Source organism: Lynx rufus, unplaced genomic scaffold (assembly GCF_022079265.1).
Source record: "Lynx rufus isolate CCGP_SWC_20201006 ecotype Redwood Valley unplaced genomic scaffold, mLynRuf1.p SCAF_1, whole genome shotgun sequence".
Classification (NCBI taxonomy): Eukaryota; Metazoa; Chordata; class Mammalia; order Carnivora; family Felidae; genus Lynx; species Lynx rufus.
The window spans coordinates 230,801,796-230,828,574 of record NW_025814823.1 but is presented as its reverse complement, the minus strand read 5'-3'; the positions used below and the strand labels follow the sequence as shown (position 1 = coordinate 230,828,574).

Below are 26,779 nucleotides of genomic sequence, written 5' to 3'. Positions count from 1 at the left end.
AGGTTACTGGCAGGGGAGAATTCTGGCTTTCTTGAAAAGATGAAATGCCCTCGGCTTCTCAGCCTGACGGCAGTCTGTCACTGCTGTGCCCGCAGAGAGGGTAACAGGACGGGCGCAGTATAGTTGGTCCATTGTTTAAAAAGAACTCCAGACACCCTCATTTGCTGTGTATTAACTGAAAGAAACCATTTGTTTTGTGGCTAAAATAAGTTTGCTTCTGAAATTTGCTAAGAAACGGGTGCTGATTTCTCAGAAAACTCAAGGCCAACTTTAATTTTTCCAGCTTTCAACCTAACACATGATCCTTTTTTTCTAAGGAGTGAAAGCCTTAAATGGAAATCAAAGTCTGAAGCACAAGAACTAACCCTCTTTGCCTGAACTGGTGTTTAACAAGAGCCGCCACTATGCATTTCCTTTCTTCTGACAAACTGGTTCAAAGGTCAAGCCTAATGGAAGTCTTCAGAAGTTTTATTTTCCTTTGCAGGCTTAATGAAAGCCTCAGAGTCTGACCCAATAAAATTTAGATTGTGAAGTAGCCTCAGTTGTTGAATGAGCCTCTGTGGTTTTTCCCTTTAAAGTAACCATCTATCGGAGATTAAAAGACGGTGCCTTGAGATTTCATTGAAACAACACATAAACACATCCACACTACACATACATCCTGGCATGCTTTATTTCCTCTGACCATAGAGATCTATTAATTGTTTCTTTTGTTCGGAGTTATTTTTTTTTTCTTTTTTTTTTTAAAAATTTTTTTTTCAACGTTTATTTATTTTTGGGACAGAGAGAGACAGAGCATGAACGGGGGAGGGGCAGAGAGAGAGGGAGACACAGAATCGGAAACAGGCTCCAGGCTCTGAGCCATCAGCCCAGAGCCCGACGCGGGGCTCGAACTCACAGACTGCGAGATCGTGACCTGGCTGAAGTCGGACGCTTAACCGACTGCGCCACCCAGGCGCCCCAGTTCGGAGTTATTTTGGCTGTGGTCGTACACAAACTGTTCAAAACCTAGGATTATTAATGCATACAAAATGTGACAGACTGTTATTAAACATAAAATGCAATTTTATTGGAAACACATCCCTTAATGAAATGGATGTGGAGTTTTAAAAACTAGTTTATGAATCCACAAATGAATATTTGTTTTATGTTTGTTTGTTTGTTTGCTTGTTTATTTATTTATTTTAGAGAAAGAGAGAGCATGAGCAGGGAGGGGCAGAGAGAGAGAGAGAGAGAGAGAGAGAGAGAATCACAAGCAGGCTCTGTGCTGTCAGCACCGAGTCCGACGTGGGGCTCGAACTCATGAACCTTGACATCATGACCTGAGCCTAAACCAGGAGTCAGACGCTCAACCAACTGAGCCACCCAGGCACCCCAAGAAATGAATATTTTTTGCTAGAATGAGATAGGTCAGTACCAATCTTTCTATTTTTGGCTTTTAGAGATACAAGTATGGAGAAACTTTGTTCATGTAAATAAGCAGCAAGGCTCTGAATGAGTGGGGGGCTGGCCTTTTTTTGTAAAGAAGGTGATGAGAAACCATGAGAGGGAGGGTGGAAAGGAGAATGGGTGAAAAGCAGATAGGTGTTGGCAAAGGTGAGCGTCTTGAAATGGGTTGGAATGCTCAGTGACCCTCACCCCAAGGACAGTCCACCTCAGCTCAAAAGCCAGGGGCCCAGACTTTGGGGAAACAACTCCTATTCCAAAGCTCAGAAAGCATCATGACAAGAGAGAAGAAATTACTACTGCCTTCCAGGTGAGTCTCCCTTTCTCCTCCATCCCAAGGGCTCCAATTTGCTGTGTGGCCCCACCCTCCGGACCCCCACGCTCTCTCACAGCTTAGTCCCAGATTCTCCATTGGGGGTGCGACTTCTGCGTAAGAAATACGAAGGCCTTTTCTTAATGAGTCATAATGAAAGTGGTTGGACAACACGGAGCTTCTGATCAGGGCTCCTGAAACGTTACTGTGACATGCGTCACTGAGGCATCTTGTTAACGTGAAGATTCTGGCCAATAGGTCTGGGGTTCTGCATTTCTAAGAGCAGCACACTGCAATGTGATACCGAGGGGCAGGCGCTTTGGCTGAAGAGAATGGTCTTACGTCAGTCCCCACGCTGGAGAGGTGTGCAGCACCCAGTGGACTGAGGGCGTGCCCACTGGGTTTGTAAGGAGCACTCACAAGGCACCATCCGGGCTGATACTGGCTCACGACAGAGCATGAAGGGACTATGTCCTTGTTGAGGGGTCACAGGCTAGAGAAAGGGATGATGCTATCTACTGAAGTTAGGGAGACTAGATGTGGCTGAGTAGTGCGTCAGATCAAATGGAGGCCACAGGCAAAGAGAGGGGAAAGAATAAATCTCCAAGCAAGTCTGAGTAATTGTGGCACGATCCATTCAGAAGACCTCAGCTAGCTGAGACAAGCTCAGTAGGAGAAAAAAGAGACATGGGGGTGTGGCTACGGTTCGTGAAGGGGAAGGAATGTTGGTTATCCTTGAAAGACAAACTGAGATTTTTGTTTTTAGCATTTTAGAGGGAACGGCATCATCTCATAAACTCCAATACTCAGATAATAAACAACGAAAAAACTGTCTCTCTAAGACGAGCAGCTGAAAACAATCCATGAGACAATGTGATGTAAGAGTCATGTCACATCTCGTACTTTGGATGTGGTGGTTAAATGAATAAAGTCAGTCTATATGTTTTGACAGAAAGGCTCATCAAGACACATTATGTGAATAAAAGAAAGTTGCAGAATAACACAGGTGTAGTGCAATTACTGTAAAAATAAAAAATAAAGGGAACTGATACTGTGGGGGAACTGTAAGAAGAAAATGGTATCTTCACAAATCTATACTGCAACATTTTGAAAAGCGAGTTTACATTTTGCTGATCACATTATCAACTGTAGACCTAAATTCAGACTTTTGATTAGATAAAATTCTAAGCCTGCAAAAGTCAAATGATCCTAGTGCCTTATTATGCCACCAATGCCACAAGATAATAAAAAGCACATTTGCAAGGTCAAATATGATTGGCATCTTAATTCACAGCTTGGTTTCTAACTTCTGCAATAAACTGGATGCGGTATTTGCGAGAAGTTTCTCACTACATATTAGTGATGCAGACCTTAACGTGCACAGAAATCATCTTGGTGTCTTATTAAAATGCAGAGTCCCCTTCAGTACGTGCACTTCTAACCATCACCCATGTCCTGGAACACACTTTGGACAGCAAGGCTCCAGAGAAGGTGCTAGAAAGTTTAAGTTCTGATTATTCTAGCGTTGGTAATGTTTTAAATACGAAGATATATTTTAATATAAAATTCCAAATGGGGTAGACTGAACATTTCAATGGTTTGAAAACTGAAGGCATGAAACAGAAAAGACAGTGATTCTTAATCTGTAGCAATGACTCCCATTTCCATAAGCGGGTATGTCCAATTCATCAAAGCACTAGTGATTTATTACATTATGTGGATTTATTCATACTTGTCATGATTTATGTGCAAAACTAGTAAAACTCTTTTGGATCCCATTCTCTATAACCTACACAAACCTTTTCAAATTTACAGAAGATAAATACACATTTGTTGACTTTCAAGTTATACTTTAAACACTATACAAGGGGCACCTGGGTGGCTCAGTCGGTTAAGCATCCGACTTCAGCTCAGGTCACGATCTCGAGGTCCATGAGTTTGAGCCCCGCATCGGGCTCTGGGCTGACCGCTCAGAGCCTGGAGCCTGTTTCCGATTCTGTGTCTCCCTCTCTCTCTGTCCCTCCCCCATTCATGCTCTGTCTCTCTCTGTCCCAAAAATAAATAAACGTTAAAATATTAAAAAAAAATAAACACTATACAAAATTCATCTCCATTAAAGGTACACCTCTATGGGGAAAATGATTGACCAGCTGGACTTTGGGCTCAGAGCAGCTATTACACCCCCTAGGCCCTCCTTCGAGGACATACATGTGTAGATGATTGTAGAATCCCACCACAGCTAATGCCACTGGAATTCCCACTGACCCACAGGGAGCCCTGCCTGGAAGGGCGACGTCATCTGCCGCTGAGCTCTGTCCAGCAAATTTTATCTTGACCACCCACTTGTGGCTCCAAACACAGCTTTTTGCATTAGTCCACTTGGACTATCCTAACAGAATTTATCTTCTCACAGTTCTGGAAACTAGAAATCCAAGATAAGGTGTCAGCAGGTTTCGTTTCTCCCAAGGCTTCCCTCTTCTTGGCTTGCAGATGGTACCTTCTCACTCTGTCCTCACATGGTCCTTTCTCTTATAAGGACACCGGTCTTACTGGATTAGGGCCCTACCATGATGGCCTCATTTTAACTTAACCACCTCTTTAATATGCCTCTCTCTCCAGTATGGTTATATTCAGAGATACTGCGGGGTTGGGATTTCAACATTTGAATTTCAGGGGACACCCACTTCAGCCCCAAACAACTTTCTTGAGCAAGTCTGAATTCAAGGCACTGCACCGTGACATACAATTGGAGACAGATGCAGACAGAAGACAGGCAGAAGCCGGGTCATTAGCAGCCCTGGCAGTCAGTGCTAAGAGACAAGAAGGAGAAGAGAAAAGAGGTCGGGGGGAAGCGGGGACAGGGAAGAAAAGACCCCACACCGCAAAGCTCTGCATGAGGGCCCAGCAGACTTCTCAGCGCCCTGCTCAGAGTTCCTGCCATGGCCCCAAAGCAGCTTCTGTATCCATGGCCGTGATCTGTTTTTCAATGAGACCTGCCTGGCTGGGGCTGCTGAAACAGCTTCCTGTCTCTTCCATACCCCTCTGGAAACTTACAACAAGCTCCTATTGACTGAGATAACCAGGAGTGCATTTTTATTCGTTGCAATTTGTAAGTTCTCATCGCAGCGAAGGAGCTAATGTTGCATATTACATACAAGCGCTTCAGGAGACAGTATGGGCTTGAATGATAGGAACGTTCCACACTGATGTACGTAAGGTCCTGTTATATGTTGCAAGCTTTGCCTTTTTTTTATTAAAGCAACAGCATGGGATCATCAAACAGGAAATCCTCTCCTTTCTAATGGACAAAAGTGAAAATTTATAGTCATTAAGGGTTGGCAGTTACTTACACAGAGCAGGTCCAGCCGGTGTGTGTGTGTGTGTGTGTGTGTGTGTGTGCGTGTGTGGTTGCGTGTGTATGTACCAACACTGCTCAGCAGACACGCCCCGCGTTTGTGTTCCTGATGGTCACTTCTACAATATTAACAATATCGCCTGTTCCTTTCAAACTGATTTATAGCAAATTTCAATCTGTTAATGTTTTAGTAACCTTCAAAACAAAGCACAGCAAACACATTGTAAGGCCCCCTGCAGAAACATTTCAGTTTATCTAAAAGAGCCCATGTTTTATATTTCCTCTTTAATGTCAGAAGCACTTTTATTGCAGTATAGATGTTAATTGCCACTTATCTTAATGAGTTCTTTTCTAATATAAAATAGCCTGGCTTGAAATATAGCAGACTTCTTTGTCAAGGAGAGATAGGGACAGGAATACTATTGGTTCCTGGGAGAAACGGGATGCTTTTTCCCTGCCTGTTTTCTTTATGTTGGTTGAAAGCTTTCTGATTTAGGGCCTTTGAGGTAGGAGTTACTGCCTTCATTTCCAGTGCGAGGGGAAATTAACCCTGGTACAAGTCATGAAATAGAACCTGGGCTCTGAAAGCAAAACCCACAAGTAGAAGTGCCTGAGTTATTACACTAGAATTATGTGGTAGCTCATATAATCCATTTCTAAAGGCAATTTTTAATAAAAATGTAGCAGATAGTTTTCATTTAAATTTGATTTAGTTTTAAGCTTATATGATGTTAAACGAGATAATTCTTACTTATTTCCTAGTTAATATTCCCATATCATCTCCTATCCAAAAGCTTCCAGTATCCAGAATGGCTGGCTGCTGGTACTCAATGAATATTTGTTGAATGGAAAAATAAATAAACTATTTAAAACTGATCACCATAAGGCACTATTTCTCAACTAATATGAACAATTTTTTTTCTGTAGAATGATACTGTGTCAGCTAATTGAAAAAGTTACTTCACATTCATTATTTTAACTAGTCTTATAGCTCATATATTAGGTAATATATTATTTATTTTTATTTAATTGTAAGAAAATGTGGGCAAGAGATTAAATACCTTACTTAGGTAACATATTTGGCAAGCGATAAATGGGACAGATGTGTGTGCATCTCCCTTAAAAATGGGCTTGAGAGCCCATAAAGCAGCAGAAGGCACTGTTTTGGAAGCAATCATGGAGACTTTTTTTTTTTGAATGTTAACTTATTTCTTTTGAGAGAGAGTATGCGAAAGGGGGGAGGGCAGAGAGAGAGAGAGAGAGAGAGAGAGAGGGAGAGAGATCTAAAGCAGGCTCTGCGCTGACAGTACAGAGCCCGACACAGGACTCAAACCCACGAACCGTGAGATCATGACCTGAGCCAAAGTCGGACGCTTAACCGACTGAGCCACCCAGGTGCCCCCTGGAGCCACTTCCACTCAGTCGTCCTCCCTGGGGCCCCATCAGGTGCAACTCCAAATGGCCTTAGTTTCTATATGTCAGAAGTAGGGCCTGGACCGCCTTTAGCTGGTTCTTTCCTTTTTTCCTTTCTTGGTTTTTTATATTGCGGTCAAGTATATGTAACTTGTAATTTTACCATTTCAACCATTTTCAGTGTACCGTTTAGTGGCATTAGGTCCTTTCACACCTGCTGTGAAACCACCACCACCGTCCACGTCTTTTATTGTCCCAAACTGAAACTCTGTACTCATTCAACATTAACTTGCCTCTTCCCCCTCCTCCAAGCCCCTGGTAATCATCATTCTAATTTCTGTCTCTATTATTTTGACTACTTGGAGTACCTCCAATAAGTGGAATTATATAGCATTTGTCAGTTTACGACTGGCTGACTTCATTTAGCACAATGTTTTCAAGGTTCTTCCACACTGTAGCATGGGACAGGATTTCTGTTTTTCTTTTAAGCCTGCGGAATATTCTGTCGCACGTAAAGTCTTCATTTTGTTTATCCGTTCATTGGTTGACGGATGTTGGGGTTGTTTCTACTTTTTTGGCTTTTTTCTTTTAAACAAGAAAGGAGGAGGGGGGTGTTCACAGGAGATACTGGGAGAAAAACCGGTAACTTCCGTGAGATGACCAGTCAGATCAGGCATAACAAATCATCCCACGACTCAGTGGCCGACAACAAGAATCATGTATTATCTTGCTGTTTCTTAGTCAGGAATTCAAGACAGGGAACAGCAGGGGTGATCTGTCCCTGCTGCACTATGTCTGGGATCTAAGCTGGAAGATTCAAAGGCATGACGGGCCCTGGTGGGTCTGCTTGGAAGGTGTCTCACTCACATGGCGGGCAGAGTGGTTCCCTACCCGCAGAAGTCATACACTGTCACTCGCACGCCATTCTGCTGGTCACAGGCCAGCTCTGAGTCAGTGTGGGAGGGGACCACACAAAGGTGTGAGCTCCAGGAGATGCGGTGACTGGGCAATGACGCCACAGACACCACCGTTAATTCCACAGAGTGTACCAGCCACACGGAGATTTTTCACTAAGGATTAAGATGCGAGAATATTATTGCCGCTTTGAAATACTTGCAAACATTCAGAAGAAATATCATAATACTAGTCATTCATTTATTCAGTAAATATCTTTAAAATAGTACATACAGGTAAAGTAAGGTAAAAACTCAGGATTTCTCGTTTACATTCACCGGGACATATGTGAGTATTTGAAGCTAATTTTACATAACTCACATATTCAGAGAAGTGATTTCTTTCATTGTGGCTTCTAAGCCACTGATTTTCAAGCATCTCTTTGCAAACCAACTTTGCTTTTTTCATACGGTCCCTTTCATTCAATTGAAAACACTGTCCTATATTCTAAGGTTATTCCATGTTAGCTTTTCCTGTGTATTAAGCGGTGGTTGGAGGATATTACAGAATAAAAGACTGGGTACCTTCTGGCGGCACCCCAATGTAACCAGCATATGAATTCCAAAACTATGGGGAATTTACTGTGCCAGGTTTCAGAGTCTACAGGAAACACCTGGGGTCTCACTGCGGCCTCCTTCAGTATAGAGCGGCTGACGGTGGGCGGGGTCCCTCGCTTTAGGGGCTTCTCTGCAAATGGTCCAGATATCAAACAGAGTTTTCTTGGTGTAGTGGGTTCATCTCTGAAGAGGACCCCACAACTGATGGCCCATGGGCCACGTTTTAGTATGAAATTCTAAGTGAGGATACACGTTTCATCTCACTCAATGAGAGGCATTTTAGCACATAAACATTCTGTATGGCAAGAGGCTTTCCTTCTAAATTTCCCACTCCCTATCTTTCTCCTCCTCCTTCCCTTCCTGTTCTTCCTCCCCCTTTTCCTCCTACTCTTCGTAATACAATGATTTGGACTCTAGACCACGCGTGGTTCAGCAGTCCAGTTAAGACAACTGAATGTGGTTTTCAGTAGATGAAAGAATTTAGGTTACTGGATTTGTCAAACCGTAATTTATCATGGCAATGGAAATTTCAGTTCAAAATGTATAGTATTTCTTACTATCAAATGCTAATTTTATCTCCATAGATGTCAGTGCCTCCAAATTAATGAGCGCTATTAGCTGCAAAATACCTCAAGAAGCAACAAAAATTAATTCCCATTAGTTACCAACTGACAAGCAACTACCACCTTCCTTGTAGGACAATGAAAGTTTTGAAAGCTCCCCTTTTGACCTCAACCAAATGTTTAAAGTCAGATGGTGAAGAAAGGCGACTTACGACATCGTGAGAAATATTAAAGCTGGTTTGTACATGAAATCACTAAAGGAGATTTCAGATTTTGATTGCAGGGGAATCTACACAGAAGGGCTCTGAGGATTAGTTAATTGAGATATGCTAATCATGAAATAGGCCTTGAATAGTTCCACAGTAGAAATCGAAGATAAAGAAAGGAAGTTCTTTTAAATTAAGAACTAGTCAAGTTCTCTGAGAAGGATGGCGTACTTTAAAATGGCACGTAATTTCAAAAGGTTGAGCGGAAACATGTGGATGCCTATTAAATGCGTCAACAAACAACCAGAATGTGTTTTTCAATGTTCTGATAGCTACTGTGAAGGATCCATATTTCTGCAGGGGAAACAAATCTTGAGTTTCTCCGGTTTTGTGAATTTTTGTTTTTCCTTTTTAACACTCTATCAACATTGATTTAAAGAACGGATTATTTTTAGAATGACTTAAAAAAAAAGTGGAAAAACAAAATAAAAGCAAAGCATGGCGTTAGAGAGCAGGCCGGCAGATAAGTAGACAAGGAGGAAAATCAGTACCTTGTTACTGTGTCTTTTTGCCACGTGAATAATATTGTGCTTTTGTAAGTTTTGCAAAGTCGTATCTCCAGATAAATGTGTGCAGAGCCAATAAACAGATAACTTGTGTAAAAATATACACATGTATACACACACACACACATAAACTATGTCTGTTTGTATCTATATATATACACACAATCTATATATGCAAAGACACATAATCTATGCAGCACACACACACATATGCATGTATACTCCCATATATGTATGTGTATGTATACACACACACACACACAGATGCCAGTTTCATTAATACAATCAAATCTGGGATTGTCAAGATCCCCCTGGAAAATGACAGTCCCTGAGGAATGACTGACCAATGTAGCTAATTCTGTCACCCTGAATTTTCTTGGGTTCTCGTTCCTGGTGAGGGCTCCCCACCCCCAGGAACCAACAATGGTGGGGGGGATGTTGTCAGCACTTTTATAAGCTCATTCAATAATGGACCCATACAACATTCCTTTGATTCCCTTTGAAGCACAAAATCGTCTTTTGATTCCTTCAAACTCCCTCCAAGAACCCTAAACAGTATAAAGTGGGAAGTAAACAGGGAGTATTTGGACATGAAATAAAGGCAGTGCACCCAAGTGGAGCATTTGGATCTTGGAGCTTCCTGTGGATCTACAGGTCTCAAATTCTCCATGAGATTTCAGGGAAAGGGGGCCCCTTACTTTTGGTTCTCAACTTGTTTCCAAGGGGCACCATTTAAAAAAAAAATTTAATGTTTATTTTTGAGAGTGAGACAGAGTGCGAGTGGGGGAGGGACAGAAAGAGAAAGGGAGTCACAGAATCCGAAGCAAGCTCCAGGCTCTGAGCTGTCAGCACAGAGCCCGAGGCGGGGCTCGAACCCATGAACTGCGAGATCATGACCTGAGCTGAAGTCGGACGCTTCACCAACTGACCCACGCAGGCGCCCCCAAGGGGCATCATTTTTAATATTTACATCCCTTTTGTGCTCTGAAATAGTCTGATAAGTTCTTTCACACTAAAGATGAAGAGATTGACTTCCTCCGTCTCGTTTGTAGCTTCCTGTCTCAGAGCTCTGTTTATCCTCAGTGATGGGTACAAGGCATGACTTCACCTGCAAGATCCTATTCTTTTCAGTATGAAAATATCTAAATCCAACAGGTAAGACACACATCACACACATGAATCTGATCATCAGTGATAAAACAGAGAATAACTGAGAAGCAGGAAGGAATGTAAGTTACCAGTTAAAGTAACACATTCAAAGCATAAGAGTAACCCTGAAAAATTATTGTTTGTCTTACTTAGGAAGTCAATATGCCATTCCTTCGAATGACCAATTACTTTTATTTTTATTATGAGTTATCACTGTACTTACCATTGTTGGGGGCCCTAAATTAAGACTGAAACGCTTGACATTCCACAGAGTGTTGACTTCTAGGGATCCAAGGTACCCTGATGCTGGAAGGTGTCACTGGAGTTAGTCTCTCCCATTATTTGGGAAAGATTTCATGATAATTTAATTATTGAATAGAACCTCTCAGTTGTTTTGAATTGGGGGAAAGACAAAAAACTCGATTTCTGGGACACAGAGTGCAGCTGGCTTAAGGCAGAAGGTTAAAGGAAAGTTCCGGGAAGAGTGTATACACTCAATTTACACTGTTAAGTCATTAGACATACAAGTAGAGTGACCAAAGATGAATGTTCTTGGCCGCATGGTGGAACCAAACTGCAGACCATCACAGCCAGCTCTGGAGAGACTGGGCAGGGGGCAGGAAACTTTACAGACAAGAGGGCGGGCGTGTGTTGGCTCTACCTAACCTGGATTTGGCTTTTTGACCTAAATGAGGTGGGAAAGTCCAGAATGCATGTAGCCCGCTCCAGACAGATGGGTTCCTCAGACTCATCCACACACCTGGAGGCCTGGCTAGTCTGTGGGGCCTGCAAGGCGTGAGCTCTTAGAGCGGGTGTGGACTGCACGCTCCCCTTCAAACTTGGGGCAGCGTCTGGTTTAGTCAGAGCCCGTGGACTGAAGGCAAAGAAGAGGTCGGTTCTCAAGAGAAAAGTGTGTTTGCCAGGAAAGCACAACACGGAGACTTCCAGCACAAGTGACGGAGTGGCCGTTAACCATGAGCTCATTAGTACCCTGCGCGTAGTTGCTTGTCAGTCGTGACTCCGTGTCATGGCTCTTTACCGTGGAATGTCGTGGCGCTCCCTGGCCCGAGTCTGCTTTGGTATCAATGAGGTGGGGGTGTCGTATTAGGAATGAGTTGCTGTTTTAAAAGTGCACTTGTTTACTCTTTACGAGTGATTTTTAGGACAGGAGGCAAAACGAGTATCCTTGGCTATGGGAAAAATCAACACTGGCACAGACAAGTACTGTGTGAGAACACTGCTTTCCTTTAAACCAATAAAAGGAATTCCGGAAAGGAGGCTTTTGTAAAACAAACCAAAAAAAAAAAAAAAATCCTTTTGCAGTGAAGTCTTCCCTTCCATCTTGCACTTCTGTTTCTCCTGCCACGAGGGCTGGGCTCTCAATTACCCCACCTCCTTGCACTGGGCTCCCCAGACCCCCTCCCACACTGGCCTCCCAGCTCCTGGGTTCTCTGTCCTTCCAACTAGACAGCTCTGGCCTCTCTGCCTTCACCCATGTTTCCCATGGCTCTGACTCCATCCCAGGGGGTGTCTTGATGGCGGGGGGAGGGGGGTGTAGGGGGTAGGGGACTGGTGGCTGCAGTCCCAGGGGGCGGGACAGCAGTCCTGACACAGCCTATGATGGGCCTTTCCCCGTGCAAGGAAATATCCCAAAGATGTCAGAGTCTTAACAACTCTCATCTCACAACTTTATGAGGAAGATGATGATACCATCACTGTTTCGCGTACACGGATGCTAAGGGCAGAGCAACAGATGATGGTGCATCTTTGTTGCAAGCTACCCATGGCAGAGCTGACTATGACCCCCCTGCTTCTTCCAGCACCTCCCCCACGGCCCCTTGTTGCTGTCGGTGCGTTAGCCCATGTGAAGTTTTAGATCTTACCTAGCTTGAAACCAACCCTCACAATATGAGCAAGGCAGCACTAATCATTCAAGCACGCCCAAAGGCCAAGAAAAGAGCTGAGTTCACCCATCTCTCTCCAGCCGGAGCAAAGACCGCCAGCCATGTGAACCAGTAACAACAGAGATACTGTGCTCGGACCTTACATGTTCAACCATGTCACTCTTCCTGAAGAATGTCTTCATAATTAAAAATACAAACCGATCTAAAAACTTTCCATTTTGTTGTTTTATCTTTAACAAACCCTATCTCAAGTCCTATCTTCGGTGTACAACTATTTTCTTTTTTGTTTACATTTTTAAAAAATGTTTACTTATTTATTTTTGGGGGGGGGGTAAGGGGCAGAGAGAGGGAGACAGAGGCTCCAAAGCAGGCTCTGTGCTGTCAGCAGAGAGCCCGATGCAGGACTTGAACCCATGAACCGTGAGACCATGACCTGAGCTTCAGTCAGACGTTTAACCCACCGGGCCACCCAGGAGCCCTGTGTACAACTATTTCATAGTGTAAATAGTGTAAATAGTGTAAACGTACACTAAGGCTTGTGTGGTTGGCTGAAGAGTGTCCTCCCAGAGTTCACATCCATTCGGAAGCTCAGAACGTGACTTTATCTGAGAACAGGGTTTGGCAGATGTAATTAAGGTGAGGCCACACTGGGTTGGCGCGGACCCTAAATACAACGACTGGTGTGTCCTTATAGGAGGAGAGGGGGCTGGGAGAGAGAGAAGCTCCTAAGTGAAGCCTGGGGCAGAGGCAGGAGGGATGCTGCCACAATCCACAGAACGGCTGGGGCCACAAGAAGCTGGATCCTCCCCTGGAGCCTGAGAGGGAACGTGGCCCTGCACCAACCCCTTGATTTTGGACTTCTGGCCTCCAGAACTGTGACAGAGTGAATCCTGTTGGTGTAAGCTACTCAGTTTGTGGTACGGTGTTATGGCAGCCACGGGACAGTAATACATTGTATCTATACTTCATAAGAAACAGATCCTCACATGGGGTATAAGCTAACATTCCCTTCTGTATTACTAGTTAAAGGAATACATTTAGAGCATAAGAAGAACACTGAAAATACAGTGAAAACACTGCAAAAAACACTCAGTTGCTCTTCTCTGCTTCTCTGATCATGTCTGTCTTGTTCACACAGGGCCCCGCAGTCACTTTCTTTCTCACATAACTTTGAAAGCTCCTTGAAAAATGAAGCTGTTTTCATGCTGTCACCACACCCACAGAGCCCACCCTAGAATATTCCACCGGGAAGCCACATAGAACACAGGTGCCTTCAGACGGACCTGGAGGGAGGAGCCCAAAGACTGGGGAATACACGCAAGGCTCTGCCTTTGGGCCAGCTCTGGCCACTCCTGATAAAATCTCACTGAGGACATGCGTGTGTGTCTTTCATGTTTCCAAGGGACACGGAGCAGTGTGTCCAGTAATTATGCTGGATGACAAAACTGGGATCCAGAGATTTCTGAAGCATTGGATACTGGAATGACTGCGGACAAGAAGTGAACTTGAAGCCCCTCATTTATGTTAAAGAGAAAATTAAAAATTCAAGGTAAGAATCATTAATTTATAGCCTTACAGAAGTCACATGTGGAAAGACTGCATTTTATTTGATTGTAACATTAATATTGGGATCAATATTCATAGTAGTTATGAACACGAGATAAGAATTTGGACAGGTATGGATCCAGTTTCTAGCGCTCTAGGCCTCAGTTTACCCATATGTAAAATGGGCACTACCAAGAGTTGTGCCATAGGGATTTAGGGGAGGATTAAATTAAATAATGCATATTTAAAAAGTTTAATGCTGTCGTATGATCAATTAGTCTTCAGCAAAGCAGGAAAGAAAAGGCAACGGGAAAAAGTTTCTTCGACAAATGGTGCTGGGAAAACTGGGCAGCTACATGCAAAAGAAAGAAATTGGGCCACTTTCTTACACCATACACAAAAATCAATGCAAAATGGATGAAAGGTCTAAATTTGAGACCTGAAACCATAAAAATCCTAGAAGAGAATAAAAGCAGTAACTTCTATGACATCAGCCATGACAACTTCTTTCTAGGTATGTCTCCTGAGGCAAGGGAAACAAAAGCAAAAGTAAACTATTGGGACTACATCAAAATAAAAAAGCTTCCGCACAGTAAAGGAAACAATCAGCGAAAATAAAAGGCAACCTACTGCATTAGAGAAGATATTTGCAAACGGCATATCTGATAAAGGGTTAGTACCTGAAATCTATAAAGAACTTATAAAACTCAACCCCCTAAAACTGAATAATCCAATTATAAAATGGGCAGAAGACATGAACAGACACTTCTCCAAAGAAGACATCCACATGGTCAAAAGACACATGAAAAGATGTTCAACATCACTCACCATCAGGGAAAGACAAATGAAAACCATGAGATACCACCTCACATCTGTCAGAATGGCTAAAATGAATAACTCAGGAAACAACAGGTGTTGGCAGGGATGTGGAGAAAGGGAAACCATCTTGCATTGTTGGTGGGAATGCAAACTGGTGCAGCCACTCCGGAAAACAGTACGGCAGTTCCTAAAAAGTTAAAAATAGGACTACCCTATGATCCAGTAATCACACTCCTAGGTATTTATCTAAAGAATACAAAAATACTAATTCAAAGGGATACATGCACCCTGATGTTTATTGCAGCATTATCTATGATAGCCAAATTATGGAAATAGCCCAAGTGTCCATCGATTAATGACTGGATAAAGAAGTTGTGGTACATATATACAACGGAATATTACTCAGCCATGAAAAAGAATGAAATTTTTGCCTTTTGTGATGACACGGATAGAGCTAGAGAGCGTTATGCTACGTGAATAAGTCAGGGAAAGGCAAATACCCTATTAGTTCACTCATGTGTGGAACTTAAGGAACAAACCAAATGAGCAAAGGGCAAAAAGAGAGAGAGAGAGAAAGACAAACCAAGAAACAGACTCTTAACTATAGAGAACAAAGTGTTGGTTCCCAGTGGGGAGGGGGTCAGGGGATGGGTGAAATAGGTGATGGGGACGGAGGAGGGCACTTGCTGTGATGAGCACTGGGCAATGTACGTAAGTGCTGAATCACTATATTGGTCACCTAAAACTAATACTACGGTCTACATGTTAACTGTACTGAAATTCAAATGAAAGCTTGAACAAGTAAATTGAAATAAGATAAAAATAAAATAAAAATCCCAAAAAAGTTTACCACCGAGTACAAAATATATTACTTTAGTTCATTTTTTAAATTACCATCGTTATCATCATCACTGTCACAAACATTCTCATCTTACTCGCAAGAAAACCTACTGTGACCCCAGGTTGCCCAAAGGTAACGCTTGCTCCCTTCCCGTGCTTCTGGTGATGCAGGAGATGACCGGGAAGGACACTGCAGGGCTCCCAGAGGAGAGCCCCGGAAACCACAGCTCAGGGAAGGGACGCAGCCAGCACAGAGACAGAGCCCCGGGCATTGGGGAGGTGGTGTAAGTGTCTTCGAGGGCTGGCCTTGGGAGGGAGGATAGGCATGATCTCATGTGATTTCAAAGGTCAGGAACAAGGTCAAGGGATGAACTTACAAGAGGTGCAGGTTTTGTATCACTATAAATTAGTTTATAGGCTTGAATTACTCGAAGAATTAATAAAATGCTTTCAGGAGATGGTGAGTGGCCCGTGGCTTAGAGGCATTCAAGTAGAGACTGAATGCCAACTGTTAGGCTTCCTTTTAGCCCAACTGAATAAGTGACTTCCAAACGCTCTTCACATTCAGATGGTCCGTAAATTGTGAATGCCGTATTTTGCCACAGTTAAATAAATGATTATTGAGCATCTGAAGTGAAAACCAAGCTCCCCAGAGATCCCACCATCTAAGGGAACGGGACAGTGAAGAATACCATGTAACTGTGTTCACTATAAGCACTTCAGCCATGTCATGTAAGTTACATAATAGTGTCTTAAACGTTACTAAAGAATTGAAAATTATTTTTCAAATCTTCACCTTTTAAAAAGCATGTTGTAGTATATTTTGTTTCCTGAGTATTCATTCATTCACTGTCTGCCGTCCATGTGGTTTTGTAGTGGGCAATGAAGAAACAGCCTTTGGAAAACATTCTTAACCTAGGTTTACCTACTGATAAGATATTTATAAGCAGCATTACTAAATAATATTTGCTAATATAACATCCAATAGTAAAAATAACTTTAATCGCTTCCTAAAATAGATAAAACATAGTAGAAGTGCAGTAGGAAATTCCTTAGGATTCCTTAGAAAAATGAATATTTTTTTATTATTGTTCAAAAATTGTGGCTTGAAACAAAGGAACTCTATGGAATAGAAGTCTCATAGAACCAACTAGAAGGCAGGTGCAAATCTGGGCCCAAAGTCAGCATTAAAGATGTGCCATTGTATTTATTTCTGTTATGTTGAGTAACAAAAAGAAGACAGCGTTTAAGTTTAAACCAGGTTTATAATAAGTGAGATTCTTTTAACATGTTTGAAAAATTGCTGGAGATTGTGCACATCACGAATTACAATATCTTGAAAAGGTATTCATCAACAAGATTAAAAGATGTTATTCCTACTACAACCTACACGCTAAGTTATGACAGGAAATGGCTAAGCCATTAGTTTCCTTTTATGGATAAGAACATTTATAGCACTTTTAGTACACACAGGTACGCCAGTCTTACGTTATGTTGTTCTAGTTATTTCATCAATCAGATTTTTAAAATAAGGATGCTATGACTTATCACTCCCAACATCACTAAAACCTCTTTCATATTATTTGATGTTAAGATTTATATTTGACCTATGTGTTTGAAAACAACAGTGTATAAAATTCAGAATTTGGAGGGCACTGAAAATATATTAGCCATGTTAACAATCCTTAAGAGATTCACACATGCAATTAAAAAATAAAAACTTCTTAGAAAACAAAAACACATGGATGTAAATTTTCTCAGGGGTTGCTGACTCTAAAAAGGAAATTAGATTTTATCATCTCTCTGTATAAAAAAGGTTTCTGTGCATTCTTTGTTGGCGTACATCATGGGGGCAGTCAAAAGTAAAAAGACCAAAGTTTTGCCTCCATATACGACGGAGCCAGCATGTGAGAAAAATGCAAGCCTTCAGAACCAATTTTTTGCATGCTGTGGTTCAGAGGAATTAAGAGCTGAGTCTCTGGTTTCAAGTCTAATGACTGAATTAGAGCTATCTTGATTTCAAATTCTTATTTTAAGGTACACTATTTTCTGGAAAGCTTCTCACTGAATAATACCGAAACTCAGGAGCACATGGGTGGCTTAGTCCGTTAAGCGTCTGACCCTTGATTTTGGCTCAAGTCATGAACTCATTGGTTTGTGGAACAGAGCCCCACATAGGGCTCTGCTCTGACAGCACAGAACCAGCTTGGGGTCCTCTCTCTCTCTGTCTCTCCCTCTCTCTCTCTCTGACCCTCCCCTACTTGCTCTTTCTCAGAAAATAAATAAATAAATAATACTAAAACTCTTCCACAGAAAAATACCCTGGTCTGCAGTAAGATACATAAGGCAGGTATTAGAAAAGAAAAGAAAGCCAAAAAATAAATAAATAAATAAATAAAACAAAGACCACACATCCAGTTAGCAATCAGCAGAGCAAGGAGACCGATCTCTGTAATTTCTATCACTTCTTTCATCATTCCAAACTCCTACACCCAAACACCAGGAACTACCATTCAATCACCCTCTGAAAATAATCATAAAACACAGGAGTATATTCTTTCCTTTTCCTTTTTTTTTTTTTTTTTAAATTTTTTTTTTTCAAAGTTTATTTATTTTTGGGACAGAGAGAGACAGAGCATGAACGGGAGAGGGGCAGAGAGAGAGGGAGACACAGAATCGGAAACAGGCTCCAGGCTCTGAGCCATCAGCCCAGAGCCCGACGCGGGGCTCGAACTCACGGACCGCGAGATCGTGACCTGGCTGAAGTCGGACGCTTAACCGACTGCGCCACCCAGGCGCCCCTCCTTTTCCTTTTTTATGAAAAAATTAAGATGTTCATGCCAGCACGTGCTTCCGAGTCCTAAAAGTATGGATTCTAGCCCATGTACCCACCTGCCAGCAATGTGATCTGCAATGTCATTTAACACTCTAATTCTCCATTTATTCAAGGCACTAAACCTATCAGTTTCCTTCCACAAAGGAGAATTACATCAAAGATGTAAGTAAAAGTGCTTTGAGAATTGTAACGTGCTGTAAACATATGTTGGGAACATTAGAGACTTACATGGTCTGGTATTTTAATGATAAATAAAATGTTAAAAAAATTCTCTTTAAAAATGTACGTATAAAAGCTTGAAAAAGTCTAAGGACCGAAAAGCTTTAAATCATGGGTCACAGTGCCAAAATAAACAATTCTGAACCCTGGAAGTTAAACCTATTAGTTCGAGTAAAATTCACCTGATAACAATCAAAATTTATTCTTCAAAGGAAGATGCAAAAATCTCATCATAGGAGAATCATCGTAATTTGGACTTGAATTTTAGATTTGAGACGTCTGTCAGTTAAATCTGAACACTGTGACATGTTCCCTTTTTTAAAGAAAACTCTACAAGAAAGGCATTACTGTATTGTAAGCTCTATCCATTTTTGGATGATGCCAGATTATTAGTTCCTTTTGTATTAACTAAGCCATGACAATCTAGTTCTGGTTCTAGATATGGTTCTGTTTTGTTGTATATCCGAGCTGAGGACGGTGGAATGCTTTTTTTTTTTTTTTTTTTTTTTCAGATTTAACACATAGTTAAGGGCTAACGACTGGTACTCTTGAAAGTAATGGTGAATTTGTAATTCGTATGACACAATGGCTTACACATAAATTTTACACATACACAAAATTAATAGCCAATACTGTCTTATTTATGATTAACACTGCTTATTCGTGTTTCCCTTTTTTGGTTTATAGTGGGCATGCAGTAAATATTGGTGACACAATCCATAACTTAAAAAGGTAAGAGAGCCATGGCAATACACTGAAAGAAGAAAAAAAAAAGGTCGTAAAAATGACAGAAATAAAAAATAGAAAGGCTACACCATTTAATAAAATCAAATGCATTTAATATACAGCATAAAATAAAGAGGCTACGCTGTGGCTAGAGAAACAAGTACATTTGGTTTCTTGCCAACTTTTCCTAATATGAAAATTTAAAACCTTTCCAATGGAGATAAAATGTTTACCCTCATTTAAATATATGGTGCTAAATAAAGCAATGCCAATTCAATGATGTATTTTTCTATTTACCGTTTCCTAAGAGTTTACTACTCTTCTATTTCTGTATGTTTTCAGTAGCACGTCAAGAGCAAATACTTAAGAGAGTGCTGAGGTGTTATCTGAAGAACATTTTACCCACGCCAGCGAAAGTACTTAAGGACTTGGGGCAGATTTCAGGACCTTTGAAACTGAAGATCTGGATAAGCAGACACTGTACAATGTAATGTCAGCATACTTCTTATTTCTAGTAGTTAACAATGAGCATTTATTACAATTTATTTTTATCATGGAGCCTCCATCAAATATAATATTCAACATGGACCCTCAAAGCCAGTCTGAATTGTGCTAAAGGAGCTGTCTCAAAAAATACTATGAAATGGTCCCATTATTCCTTTTATGTTTGTAGAAGCGATTTCTTTCCCACAAAAGAATCTATGGAACTCCTCAATACAGTACATATGCACTTGTGTGCTCTATCAGAGAAAATTCCTTGAGACGAATTTTAAGTACACTTACCAGAGCCAAGTGATATGCCCTGCTATAAAGAAATACCAGAAATCTGACATATCTATAGTATTCACAGATGCAGATATATATTTATGGGACTCTATCAGCATAAATCAAATGGCTATGAATAAAACATCACTAAACCAATTCTAAACTTCAGAAGTAGAGCACCACTAAATATCTCACCACTGCTGGAAAAAAAGGAAGCAAAAAAGAAACACCACTCAGTAATAAGAATTTCTCTGATATTACACCCAAGTTTTTATCGACGCCCAAACAATGTCAACCTAATGTTTATTTTTGGACACAGAAAAATAAAGGTAATTGGATTTTCTAAATTTTCAATTCTGGGTATAACCCGGAAGGCATGAATACAGAAACATGGGTATGCAGTGACCAAACATGGTTCCACTGAGACAAGAAGGCGCTTAGACTGGGATACCTGAAGTCGAACCACTGAATCCCCAACTCCTCAATTTCTGTTGCACGAAAGAGAGCTGTTTCATATCTTATTGGAGAGGTTATTATTTGCTGTTGAACCCCAAAAGATACTAGACAGAGACACATGATCAATACCTGTATTCCAAATCAAACGCAAGATTATAAAACCCAGCCCCAAGCCAACCCTTTCATACTCAGCCAGGAACACGAGCGCGATGGTGGGACATGCATGGAACAATGTCTTAAGGACGCCTGCTTGGAAAACCTCTTTAGACATCGCGGTCGGGAAAAGAAAAGGATTTGTACCCACCTGGGATCTTTCTGAATGCTATCGATGGACGGGGACCTGGCCAAGGTGCCTTCGGGCGGGAGGGCGGGGCCGGATTTGCTGTACGGAGACTCCACAGAGGGACAGTACTGCAGCTGTCGGTAGGGGTCTGCGTAATTGGAGGCTGGGCCCGCGGCGTAGCTGGCCCTCTGGAAGGTGGCCGCGGCGGCGTTCTGCGGGCCATGCTGGCTGCCTGTGCGCTGCAAGGGGACGGAGTCGACACCGGGGGAAGATGGGGCTAGGACAGGAAAGTAGGGACAAAGCAAAAAATTGAGGACCTGCTCACAGAAACGGTTAACCAGGTCTAAGGCAGGGGGCGGGGGGAAATTACACACATAAGAAAAAAAAAGGGGGGGGTTTGGAAGAATAAAAAAAATAATCTGTCATATTTGAACCAATACATTCAATGTCATCCACTAAAATGATCATTAGCATGCTATCTCCGAAATAAACCTTTCGGCGATGGGGGTGGGTGGGAAATGCATCAGTTGTGTGTTGATGGCTTCCCAATCCCCAAGAGAAGTTTTGTTCATCTCAAAGGAAAATGAAGTCTGTGTAGAACCCAAACGCAGAGGATGCATAGGGAGCATTTATAAGGCATCATGGATGGGTAGTTCTTTATTGTTCAAGTTGAGAAGATTCAGGAAGTGTTCAGGTGATGTCACATTAATTTTATTAAGAGTATAAGGCAAACTTAGTAATGTCGCGAATTTTCCTGAATAAAAGAAAGAAACTGCGGGCCTGGGGGTGGGGAGGTAGGGTGGGGCAGGGCTCCTATTTCCACAATTAGTCCTAGAGCAGTAAACACAGGGCTGCTCTAGCTCCTGGAAAGCAATTCCCCAAAGATTTCCATATGCCTCTTCTTCAACTAAAGCTGTCACAGTAGCAAGTAAATTCGGGGAAGGGTAGGCAGGTGGGAGGAGGTGCCCAACTGCAACCCAGACAAAATAACGAGCCGACCTGGCTTCTCCAGAAGCACCTGCATCTTTTCGAAACGTCTACATTGTTCTGGGATGAGTCTCCACCAGTTATTAATGTCAGTTTGACTAGTCCCAAACTGAATTTCAATTATGCTTCCTTCGTGGATTCTTGTCAGTCCATTGCACGGCACTGTTTTTATCTGGTTCTCAAAAATATTTGACGTCTAAGGTTTAATGACCAAATACAATGCAAACAGCATCTTTCATGTTAACAGAATGGGACCAGTCATTAACCGTTGCAACAGTTGTTAGCCATGATCAGCCGTAGACAGTACAATTTCTTTACTGGCATTGCAGATCAGAAGATATCCAAAAAACAGCCAGTGTCTGGATACAACCATTTGTATCCAGGAGTATCCAGGCTCTAAGGAGTAGGATTTCAATTATAAACAATACCCCTCAACTCTGACTACTGAGTGCTTATTAGTAGGTGACAGAGAGTTTATTTTGTCCTCTCTCGCATTACAGGACATATGCCAAATCAAACACCCAAAAAATTATGTCACACTGAGCAAACAATTATGAAAAGAAGTTAAGGAAATTGTGCCAAATGACAAAAAAGTTATAAAGTGAACTGGAGGAAAACATTCTAATGCTGAGAACTGAGTTTTAATTAAGAGTTCAGGGCTTCTCAGGGCGCCTGGGTGGCTCAGTCAGTTAAGCATCCTACTTCAGCTCAGGTCATGATCTCACAGTTCCTGGGTTCGAGCCTCGCATTGGGTCTGTGCTGACAACGTGGAGTGTGCTTGGAATTCTCTCTCCCTCTCTCTCTCTCTCCCCTCCCCATTTGTGCTCTCTCTCTCAAAATAAATAAATAAACTTAAACAAGAAACATTAAAAAAGAGTTCAGGGCTTCTCATTTCCAATGAATTATAATATTTCATCTTACAATAATCAAAATTAGGAGAACAGCCACTGAGGCATGGTGAAAAGTAGAAACACATTTAAGAAAAACTTCCTAAACAAAAATTGTATGTATACTCTGAGGAGCGGTCTTTGAAACGATGAAGACTGTCCTGATGGCTTGTTTCAAAATGACCAGTTTAGACTAATGAACATTAAGTTCAGAACCAGGAAATCTGTCTTATGTCTTTATGCAATTTCTGGAAGAGTTCTATTTTCTCGCAAACTTACAAACATGTGTAATTAGAATTCATGTTTTAATAACGTATGAACAATGTGTTTTATATCACGATGGCAGGGGTTTAAGATTTAGGCCAGGCCTAACCTTGCTTTTAGAAGAACAAATGTACAGAGGCAAACAAAATTTCATTTTCTAGAAGAGTTAGGACAGCCAGCAAATCCAGGGCAAAAGCAGAAAACTAAATACACCTGACATTTTTCAGATAAATTCATTTTTCCCCCTTCAGGAAAGTAATATCTACATTCAAGCTTGCTGAAAATGGTTACTAATACCAGAAAATATATCCTTTTCTATTCCAAAGTGTTAATAGCTAATGCAGTAAGTACAGTGATTAACAGGAAAGAAGGACAATATGGCAGAGATCAGGAAATCATACAGAAATCTAAAAAAACAAAAACAAAAACAAAAACATGCTTGTTAAAAAAGTAGTAATAGTAAGGTGAGCGACCTAACCATGCCAAAAACTCTCCAGGGACTTTAAATTGAAAGACAATATCATGAGAGGGTTTAAAAAAAAAAAAAAAAAAAAAAAAAAAAAAAACACTTGCAGCAGCAAAGACTGTAAGGACACTGGCTTCAAACGTGAAAACAGGGTGTGAAATGCAGTTAATTAAGCAGAAACAGGAATAGCTCCAGTACTCCAGGAGGAAGAGAAGGCAGAGGCAGATGTACGAATATCGTCAGGCTCATATTTGTACTTCACTTTGGCCTGTTTGGGGTCAGGGGCAGGGAATTCATTCAGAGCCTGGCTTCTGAAGTTAGACAAGTGGGTTCCTATCCAGGCCTTCTGGCCAATTCTGGGTATGAGACGAGGGAGTTACTGAGCTTGTTAAGCTCCACCTTCCTGACTGTGGCACGAAGAGAACAAGATGGCCTCATGGGATCATTATTTGCTTTAAAGACATGAAGGGTGTTAAACATCCCATATGTAGGAACTGTGAAACAAGTGAGCTATTGCTATGTCTACCATTAACAATGTTGAAATCAACTGATACTCGACAAGGAAATTGTACCCACTGCACTGGGGGGGTGGGGGGGGTGGGGGAGACACTTGCCACTGGGTACCAGGCTCCAGAGCTCCCGCAAGGGCTTTCTCTCTGCTAAGACCCTGTAAGAGACTGAACACATCACTCTCACGTTACAGATGGGAAACTGAGGCACAGAGAGATTACGTAACTTGCCTGAGTCTGCCTGGTATCTAGCAGTGAAGGGATCAAGTCCTTGCACCCTGCCTCCAGAGTTTATTCTTACAACCACTGCTGCAACTGGACCAGATTTTAAACTTCAAAATGTGTGTTACTGAATTAGCTTCATGGTAAGAAAATTTATGAGAGGCTTAAAATGAAGGGAAATGTCTACTAAAGGCATAGAGGATAGACACGTTTACAATAGGAATTAACATGAATATTATAGTAAAAATTGGTAAAAGTTCGTGTGTTAATTTAGATCATTTCTCATCAAATTGAATTTATTGAGATATGCAGAAAAATATCGGGAAAAATTCTTCACATAGAAAAAAAACCTAACTTTGCTCATGTCTATAAAAATCAAAGAATAGGGATACTCATAGTTACCTTAATTTTATTTCAAAGTTTTTTTTTAATGTTTATTTCTTTTGAAGATAGAGTGTGAGCAGGGAAGGGGCAAAGAGAGAGGGAGACACAGAATCGGAAACAGGCTTCTGCACTGGCAGCGTAGAGCTCGATGCGGGACTCGAACTCACAAACCATGAGATCATAACCTGAGCTGAAGTTGGACACTTAACCGACTGAATCACCCAGGCACCACTCAAAGTGTTTTGAGTCTTAGTTTAATCACTAATACCACTATAATTCGAAAAAAGAGGGTAGACTCTGAAATCTAAGATGGGTGAACAACTTCCAGAGAGATCTTATTAGAAAATCATAATCGCATGTGTGGCATTTGATAAATGACATTTCAGAAGTTTCCTGAATCCACAGTTTAAACTTTTAGGTCAGAATAAATAGGATGCCTGATGGGAATTTCAAAGTATAAAATGAGAATTCAAGTTGGTACTGCCGAAATGAGAAAAAAAAGAGACTAATCAGTGCAAAGAAAATAATGCAACATGGAATACGGACGGGGAGAAAAATACACTCTTTTAAAGTGTGGGTCATGCAACCATCTGTCTTGAAGAAAACGTGTGAGGCTCAAATAGATCTCAAACTAGCCATCAGTAGTGTAACAACGCGATGCCTCGTATTTCTTTAAGCACGACATGGAAAAATGACTTCGGCATCACAAATTAAATTCCCCCTTTGTGCCCTACCTGTTCAGACCTCAGCGTGGCACATGCAAACCATGGCCCCCCATTAGTGTGGATCAGCGGACACTGGTCACACCCTTAAAGACTTTGTCCTTTAACACGTTGCCTGCATTTCTGTCCCATCACACATTTTCTCTTATTTGAGCTTTAGAGCTCGGCGGACCACGTCACCTGCCTTGCAGGAGGGCTCTATTCAATGGAACCTTCCAGGGCAAACATCTGAAGTGGAAGGCTCCCCGTCAGCGTGTCCAACACTCCCCTCTCTCCTCACCTGCTCCGCAAACGGCCCCTTCTCCCCTCAATGAGCTCTCAGAGCTCAGCGAGCCATGTCGCTGGTACCTTTGGGGAGATTTTAAATTTTTTTTTTTTTAACGTTTATTTATTTTTGGGACAGAGAGAGACAGAGCATGAACGGGGGAGGGGCAGAGAGAGAGGGAGACACAGAATCGGAAACAGGCTCCAGGCTCTGAGCCATCAGCCCAGAGCCCGACGCGGGGCTCGAACTCACGGACCGCGAGATCGTGACCTGGCTGAAGTCGGACGCTTAACCGACTGCGCCACCCAGGTGCCCCGTTTTGGGGAGATTTTAAAAGCAGCCTCTTCAGCAGCTGACTTGATACTTCACCTGACTTCTACACTGTTCACGAAATTACCTGGTTTCTTCAGAGCTACACAAATAAAGGTCTACTGTACAAAAGGGGGAAAGATGTTTTATGTGTGATATTTGCTGGAAATGGGGGAGGAGGGATCCTTTTTCATCAGCCAGACATTCTACTTGGATGATGATAGATGGTCACATCCGTTATTTACTGACCATAAAAAAAAAAAAAAAAAAACAGAATAAAATATAAGAATCTGGCACAAGAAGAGATTTGGTTGCAGGGGGAATAAAAAGTGCGGTTCAACAAAAGAAGAAAAACCTTTATTTTTGTTTTTTTTAATTCTCTTTGTTTTTCTGTATATTTGCATTTACAGAAATATGAAAACATAAACTACATTTACCCTAATTAAATACAAAATAGGAACACAATAATTAAATACTATTCCCTGTGCAATCTCAGAAAATAAAGATAGCTTAGGTGCCATCAGGTCCAAGAACGTGGCCATGAACTCTCTTAAAGAGAATTCGACTCTGTTATTTTAGGGACAAAGAGCTTTTAGCACTCAATCTGCTATATTCCCGGCAGTATTATTATCTAGAACTCAACTGTAAAGGCCTTCCCATTTTCTGCACTCTACACAGGCTGATCCGTGCTAAACTCAATGGGAAAATATTCCTGGGTAAATTTAATGTAATCTTCCCCACCCCCCCATTTTAATTCCAGTACAGTTCACACTGAATGTTACGTTGGTTTCAGGTGTACAAAACAGCGATTCAACAATGCTATACATTACTCAGGGCTCATCATGAACA

General features: G+C 41.6%; 1 protein-coding gene across 2 annotated transcripts in view; it reads right to left on the bottom strand.

Annotated features, from left to right (window-relative positions):
* The window catches only part of CTNND2 (catenin delta 2), a 777,587-nt gene that overhangs the window by 341,820 nt on the left and 408,988 nt on the right, over positions 1–26,779 (bottom strand). For both annotated transcript variants that reach the window (XM_047074403.1, XM_047074404.1), the window contains exon 8: positions 20,937–21,192. In XM_047074403.1, the coding sequence (XP_046930359.1) occupies positions 20,937–21,192 (256 nt within the window). The remainder of the gene's footprint in view (positions 1–20,936; positions 21,193–26,779) is intronic.